At 35.5% G+C, this 8661-nt stretch overlaps 1 protein-coding gene across 1 annotated transcript; it reads left to right on the plus strand.

Moving 5' to 3' along the window:
- Nucleotides 1-3710: 3710 nt before the first annotated feature.
- Nucleotides 3711-4658, plus strand: LOC133261485 (olfactory receptor 8J3-like). The gene has a single exon (XM_061439964.1). It carries the CDS (start codon nucleotides 3711-3713, stop codon nucleotides 4656-4658), a length of 948 nt encoding a protein of 315 aa, XP_061295948.1.
- The last annotated feature ends 4003 nt before the right edge of the window (nucleotides 4659-8661 follow it).

An 8661-nucleotide genomic window follows, 5' to 3' on the forward strand; every position in this document is an offset into this window, starting at 1 on the left:
ATCGGATATATGTATGCAGAGGACTATATGCATCCATATAAACTCAGCAGCTGAATTTCAAAACAATTAAGCTGAGTGCAAGATACAGACTATTTATTGTGTGGTTTCACTTATGTGAAATTCAGAAATAGGGAAAATGAGATTAGGGATAGAAACTAGAGCAGCATTTGGAAGTTAAGGTCTGAGGGAAATTGCCTTTATGATGGGAGTAGCCAAGAAGCGGGGATTATAAAGTACCATGGAAATGTCTGTGGTGTTGAAATGTTATCTTGATTCAGGTATTAGGAACAAATGGCACATTTTCCAAAACTTACCCATTTGTACAATTTAACGCCATCTTTTACTGTATGCAAATTTTCCTTAATTCTAAAGCAAAAGGAATTCAAAGAAGAGAACATAGGTTAAATGTTATGAGAGGGAATGCATTTCCTTATATTAGATTTTATCTTCTATGAGACTATGTGAACATCATGCAAAAGTGGTAGATCTCAGCTCAGGAAACTCTATGATTTAGACAACTATTATTGCAACACTTTGCATTATAATAATTGTTATGTGTTTGTCATATGAAAAGAAAATGCATGTATATCACTCATTTAAAGACAAGGCTTTAATTTCAAATCTTCTAGTCATCATTTACACATCTTTGGTCAAATCACATAGTTTATCTGAGATTAGTGTCCTCTGAATCTGGGAATAGTAATATCCACCTCATTTAGGTTAAATGGTATATTTTTAATGCAGCGCCTATGACATGTTTTTACTGGAATAATAAATAAATTATATGCAATGGTGGTGATTAACTTCCAATTTTATCATGACTATTGAAACTGTTCCAATTTTGCTGCAATAAAGCATGTTAGTCTTTTTCATTGTTGTTCTGATCATTGACTCTGTGTCAGAGATTGAGTACTTTTGTCACGTGGGTCTCCGTGGAACTGTAAAGATCATTATGCTGTTTTCTGCCTTTCTTTAAATTATTCCTTACAATTGTTCACTAGAGACTAGGCCAGATATCCCTGAGGAGAGGTAGGCACGCAAGCAATCATTTTTAAATCTCTCTTTAGATTTAAGAGAAATCATTTGAATAACTCACATGCTATTAATACTTTCTCAGGAAACATCACAAAGAGATACGAAAAGCATAAATTCTCCCTACTCAAAGAAAAGTCAGAGAAATTTGAGAGGAGAAAATCCAATTCTTCATTAACGTGAGTAGACAGAAATTGTTGATTTTGATTATCACCTTTACATTGATCATTTCCCTTGTTTCTTAGATTCTGACTATGAACACTTTTATAGACACTGACAGATATTCTTTAACCACAAAAACTCCATTATTATTATTTTTTGTTGTTGTTAAATTGTTTCCCTGGAATACTGTGGTAGTGTCAGAGCATTACCCATGAACTGACTAGAAGTCATATATCTATTTTATTTATGAAAGCTGAAAGTCAGATGTGGATATTTTAAGTGCAGAGGGAGTTAGATATATCTGAAAAAATCATGAGCAATCTAATCTACTAAAATCCAGTAAGATTAGAATTTCCAGATAAAATATAAGATGTTCAGTTGCATTTAAATTTCAGATCAATGACAAATACTTCTTAGTACCTGTCTCATATAATATTTGAATTTTCTATAAATATATCCAATGCAATATTTGAAAAATACTTTAAGATATGTATTACCCATGAAACATTTTATAAACTGAAAATAATCTTAATAGAAGGATATGTATATTCTTCTATATGAGAATCAATTCCCACACATGAACTTGGAGAATTTTTAGTTGTTTGTTTTCCCTAACAGTTGCTTACTTTTTTTTTTCTTCAGGAATGACTTTGCTAACTGATTGAGTAAACTAGTAGATGAATAGAAAACATTTTTAAGAGTTAAGGAGAAAGCCATGAACCTCAAGTAGTTCCTAACTCTTATCACCAGGTCTGAAGATTGAAATATCAGTTATGTCTTTGCATATTTTTTGTATCCTGTGTGCTCTAATGTTAGCCCTAAATAGAAGCATATAAATGTTGCATCAGAATGGTCAAAAATGACCAAAGATATCCTTTGCAAAATAAGAAGAATGGGCAGAGTATCACTATCTCTTTAAGATTCTTATAGCAATTCTTTTTGATAACTACCCAGAAGTTGTAAGTTGGACCATATGAGGAATTGCTAATCAACAGATATCAAATTTCAGTAAAGGAAGATGAATAAGTTCTAGAGAGGAGCAGCATTGTGCCTATAATTAAGAATGCTAGTCTATTCAACCTTAAATCTTTTAATGGAACAGATCTCATGTTATATATTCTTAAGGAGAAAATTAAAATTAAAAATGAATGGATAGGGTAAAATAATCTGGAAATTTAGAAGAAAATAAAAAAGACACTGAAAATGAAGATACCCTCAAAAACGCTAGACTAATCCTTAGCAGAACTGAAGACTTCAAACTGGTAAGATTGGTAGCAGATGTCTGAATTCCTTTGCCTAATTCAGTGTGTCTCACATTCTACAAGAAAACCCATGATAGCAGACCAGGCAATATTTGGTTCTTCTCTGTGAAAGAGGAAAGGGCCTGAAAGCCGAGTGGGACACAATAGAGAAACAGTAGACAGTGTCATCTAGGAAAAAGCAATAGAACTGGCTCCAAAAGGCCCAGCGTCGCCTTCCATCCTTAAATCCATTTTTGCATCAGACTAGTTTCTTGATTTCGGAGAAGGCAATGGCACCCCACTCCAGTATTCTTGCCTGGAAAATCCCATGGATGGAGGAGCCTGGTGGGCTGCAGTCCACGGGGTCGCTAAGAGTCGGACACGACTGAGCAACTTCACTTTCACTTTTCACTTGCATGATTTGGAGAAGGACATGGCAACCCACTCCAGTGTTCTTGCCTGGAGAATCCCAGGGACTGCAGAGCCTGGTGGGTCGCACAGAGTCAGACATGAGTGAAGCGACTTAGCAGCAGCAGCAGCAGTTTCTTGATTTAACAAGACAGAAACTCGGTAGTATCTTAATAAGGAAATAAAACCTAGGAAGAAATGTTTATTTTCTAGGTTGCTCTTAGTTCAATTGGTATTTTTGAATATCAGCAAGGACACAGAGGGCAAGAGAAAAAAATGTAGGGCTGAGTGTATGCTGAGTGAGGTGATGTGAGTAGAAAGGTGGTACAGACCTGAATGTCAAATGCATTGAATATGAGGCTAAAGCTTATTCTTCAATTATTCTAAAAACAATCTCAGATTACAAATTTAACTACTCAAAAAATATTAAAGACTGGTATTTGTCTATCAGCCAAACTGAGAGAATCATGACATGGAGAGCAAAATGATACATTCGTCAATGACAACATTAATTAAAGCTTGACCTAAGGAAGTAGGAATACATAGAATGGCAAAGTATTATTGACACTGGCAAATAATAAAATGTGGAAATTTGAAAGAGAAATTTAGAGGGTGGGTACAATATTTTTGATTTAAAGTGGTTCCTTTAAAATTTTTCTTTTTGCCATTTAAAAAATGTATGTAGCCAGCAACACACTATATTTCAACAGAAATAGAGGAGCTGGTATAATTTGGAAGCATGATTCCAGGAAATCTCACCCTAGGCATTGCCTATGCCATCTAATGGCAATCCTAGGAAATACAATTTTTAAAAACTGTAACCATTTCTCCTTTCTTGCTCAAACAGATGACTCTCCAAACTCTACCATGGCTCATGAAAATTTCACCCGAGTCATTGAATTTATTCTCACAGGAGTCTCAGAACGCCCAGACCTCCAGATGCCACTCTTCTTTATCTTTCTGGTCATCTATGGACTGACCGTGACAGGGAACCTAAGCATCATCACCCTCACCAGTGTGGACTCTCGGCTTCAGACCCCCATGTATTTCTTCCTCAGGCACTTGGCCATCATCAATCTTGGCAATTCAACTGTCATTGCTCCTAAAATGCTGATCAATTTCTTAGTAAAGAAACACACCACCTCCTTCTATGAATGTGCCACCCAACTAGGCATGTTCTTGGTTTTCATTGTAGCTGAAATTTTCATTTTAGCTGTGATGGCCTATGACCGCTATGTGGCCATTTGTAACCCCCTGCTCTACCTGGTGGTTGTATCTCGGCGGATCTGCTTTCTGCTAGTTTCCCTCACATACCTCTACAGCTTTTCCACAGCTATTGTGGCTTCGTCTTCTGTATTCTCTATGTCTTATTGCTCTTCCAATGTAATCAATCATTTTTACTGTGATATCGTCCCTCTGATAGCATTGTCTTGCTCTGATACTTCCTTTCCAGAAACAGTAGTACTTGTATCTGCATCTACAAATTTGGTGTTTTCCATAATTACCGTTGTAGCATCTTATTTCAACATTGTTCTGTCCATTCTAAGGATACATTCATCAGAAGGAAGAAAAAGAGCCTTCTCCACATGCACTTCCCATATGACAGCTGTGTCAGTCTTCTATGGAACTCTGCTTTTCATGTATTTGCAGCCTCAAACTAACCATTCTATGGGTGCTGATAAAATGGCTTCAGTGTTTTATACACTAGTGATCCCCATGCTGAATCCTATGATCTACAGCCTGAGGAACAAGGACGTGAAGGCTGCCTTAAAGAGATTTCTGACAAATTCATGCTGTTCTTTTAAGCTGATGTAATTTTTAACTCTAAGGTAAATGAGGAGATGGTTAAGAAAGGTGCATTGTGTGGAGGAGATTCTGAACAGCATTAGAAGCTAACGGAATAGGTGTTTTTCCCATTTTATTTATTTTGAGGCAAGGCTCTAGTCTGCATCATACAAATAGAAATCTTAAAAATAACCAATTTTTTTTTTTTTTCTGATCTAAAGAACAAAAAGTCAGAATTTAGACAATAGTCTCAGAAATTTGGCAATGAATTTCAGAAAGGAAACAGTGTATGAAAATGAGATCCTCATTCTTTGTAAAAGCTGTCCAGTTCACTTATCCTGAGCCAAGTTCATTTATCCTACTGACCCAGGTAGGTTACTGGAAGATCTAAGTTGTCCCAGACCAAAACAAACAAACAACAACATCAATGAACTAATATTTATGATATCACCCATAAGGCAGAGTTTGTAGTTTGCCAAAACCTTGTTAATTTCCTGCTCTAATTAAAAAAGAACAAATAAATCAACCCTCTTAAGAAGAAGATAACAATATTCATGTATTCACATCACAATATAACCATGTTCAAGATAGATTCTAAGTTCCTAACAAACCAATATAGTCAACAGAAGAAAATTAGAGTAATCCTTGAAGTGACAGCAGAGAGTGCCTCTCAGTTCTCCTGCTCTTGCTCAGCCTTCAGATCTTCAGAGCATTCGTCTGTACCTTCGTTTGAGACTTTGTAAACTTCATGGCCTCTTCTACCCACTTCATCTCCTGCATTCCAATCTGTTTTGTACTTGTGGAATTTTTCTTGTGGGAGATAACTTTTTGGTCTCCTAATGATAGCAAAAATCTCTTTGGTAATACAATAAGATATTGGGACATAGAACAAAACAGAAATATCAAAATATAAAATATCAGGGAGAAAATATGCAAAAATTGTTTTATCTAGCACATGGAACAAAGAAGGCAATGACACCCCACTCCAGTACTCTTGCCTGGAAAATCCCAGGGATGGAGGAGCCTGGTAGGCTGCAGTCCATGGGGTCGCTAGGAGTCAGACATGACTGAGCGACTTCACTTTCCCTTTTCACTTTCATGCATTGGAGAAGGAAATGGCAACCCACTCCAATGTTCTTGCCTGGAGAATCCCAGGGACGGGGGAGCCTGCTGGGCTGCCGTCTCTGGGGTCGCACAGAGTCAGACACAACTGAAGTGACTTAGCATAGCATAGCATAGCACACGTAAAATTCAAAAAATCAAGTAAAATTTAAATTTCAATGGGCAAAGTTTAGACAACGTAAGATGTAGATTTGAACACAGACTGGTTCCAAATAGGGAAAGGAGTACATCAAAGCTGAATACTGTCACCCTGCTTATTTAACTTATGTGCAGAGTACATCATGAGAACCGCTGGGCTGGAAGAAGCACAAGCTGGAATCAAGATTGCCGGGAGAAATATCAATAACCTCAGATATGCAGATGACAACACCCTTATGGCAGAAAGTGAAGAGGAACTAAAGAGCCTCTTGATGAAAGTGAAAGAGGAGAGTGAAAGGGTTAACTTAAAGCTCAACAGTCAGAAAACTAAGATCATGGCATCCGGTGCCATCACTTCATGGCAAATAGATGGGAAAGAATGGAAACAGAGACAGACTTATTTTTGGGGGCCTCCAAAATCACTGCAGATGGTGACTGAAGCTATGAAATTAAAATATGCTTGCTCCTTGGATTGAACCCAGGTCTCCCACATTGCAGGCAGATTCTTTACTGTCTGAGCCACCAGGGAATATAGTTATTTTATCCCAGTGTCCATTTATATATATATATATGTGTGTATGTATTAATTTTTACATCAAATATTGGTAAGAATATGGTGAAAATGAAATTCTCATGCACAGCTTTTGCTAATGTAAAATGCTACAATAAGTTTGGTAATCTTGCAGTTTCTTGTAAAGTTAAATATACAGTGACCTATATCCTAGTTATTCTAAGATCCCTAACTAGGAGAAAGTAATGGATATATACTCACACATACACTTATATAAGACTCTTTATGCTAGACGTTTTAATAGCACAGCACAAACACAATATCCATCAATGTTTGAAGAGTTGTGGCACTCACATGCAGTGGGATGTCATATAGTTATAAAATCACACATGGATAAATTTCAAAATCACTATGCTGAGTGAAAGATACCAGAGTGAGAATATTGTGTGATTCCATGTGCATGAAATTCAAAAACAGGATAATAAGTTTAGGGATAGAAAACAGAGTAGTATTTGCTAGAGTTGTGAGAATGTTTGTGGAGTTAAATGAGGGAAATTTCCATTATTCCTGGAAGGGTGGAGGGGTTATAAAGCACTGGAGAAGTTTCTGTGGTGCTGAAAACATTCTATATTTTGATTTAGGTATTAGGAACAAATGACACATTTTCCAAAACTTGCCCATCCATGCAGTTTAGATCCATCTTTAGCTGTTTATGATTTTTGCTCAATTCTAATACATAAGGCTGAGGGTATAGGTAAAATGTTATGAGAGAGCATGTACTGTCTTATGTTAAATTTTACCTTCCATGATGTTGTACTGGGCATTATCCAAGTGTATTGGTGTCTCAGCTCAGGAAGCACTATAGTTTAAACTCACACTGCATTTCAATAATTGTTATGGGTTTGTCATATTAAAGGTCAGAGTATGTATACCACTCACTTAAAGATGAGGCTTTAATTTCATCATGGCTTTGGTCATATTACATAATTTATCTGAGCTTGGTTTTCCTCTATTTATTGTTATATTCCATATTTATATCATATAAGTTAAATGATATATTTTCACCCCAGTGCCAACTACATATTTTTTTTACTGGAATTATAAATTTAAAAAATTCTATGCAATGATGATTCGTTTACAATTATATCATGACTTTTGGAACTGTTTCAGTTTTGCTGAGTTAAAGCCCATACAGTAGCATTTTCATTGTTACTATAATCATTGAGTCTGTGTAAATGAATGAGCACATAAAACAGGCTGTAGGTCTCAATGGAACTGTGCAGATCATTTATGCTGTTTTCTTCCTTTCCTAAAATTGCCCCTTACACTTTTTCACTAGGAAATATGCAGAATATCTTGGATAATTAGCAGAAACTACAGGCAATTTTTTAATCTCTCAGATAATTTAAACAAAAATGTCTGAATAAATACCATACTACTTCCTCAAGGAACATCAGAAGGAGAGAAGAAAAGCGTAAATTCTCTTTACTCAGAGAAAAGTAAGAGAAACTTGAGAGCAGAAAACTGCAATTATTCTTTAAATGTGAGTAGATAAACATTGCTGTTGATTTTGATGATCACCTAATGTTGGTAATTCACCTTGATTCTTAGATTCTGACTAAAGACACTTTTATGGTCACTGACAGATCATTCTTTATCTCACAGGAATTTCATTATTTCCTTTTTTAACTGGTTTTCCTGGAATAGTATTTAAGGCGTTAAAATCCCATGAATTGACAACATGTTCTATTTCTGTTTGACTTGTGAAAGTTGAAAGCTACATTTGGAAATTACAGGTGCAGAAAGAGTGCACAGATCATCACCAATCTAACTATTAGAATCCAGTAAGATTAGAATTCGCAGATAAAATACAGAATATTCAGCTGCATTTAAATTTCAGATGAATAACAAATAGTTTTTAGTATTTGCCTCATGCAACATTTGGCTTTTTTGTTAATGTAACCAATTCAATATTTTAAAAGGAATATTTTAAAATATTGTGTCACCCATTAAATATTTTATAAATTGAAAATAATTTAATTTAAAGATATGCATATTCTTATATATAAGATCAACTCCCATGCATAAACTTGGAGATTTTTTATTCATTTGTTTTCTCAGTTCAGTTCAGTTCAGTCGCTCAGCCGTGTCTGACTCTTGTTTTCTCTACCAGTTGATAACTTGCTAACTACGTAGTCCATGTTTTTTCTTTTTCTTTCTTTCTTTTTTTTTTTTTTTAAAGAAAAGACTTTACAAATTGAG

Source organism: Bos javanicus, chromosome 15 (assembly GCF_032452875.1).
Source record: "Bos javanicus breed banteng chromosome 15, ARS-OSU_banteng_1.0, whole genome shotgun sequence".
Lineage (NCBI taxonomy): Eukaryota > Metazoa > Chordata > Mammalia > Artiodactyla > Bovidae > Bos > Bos javanicus.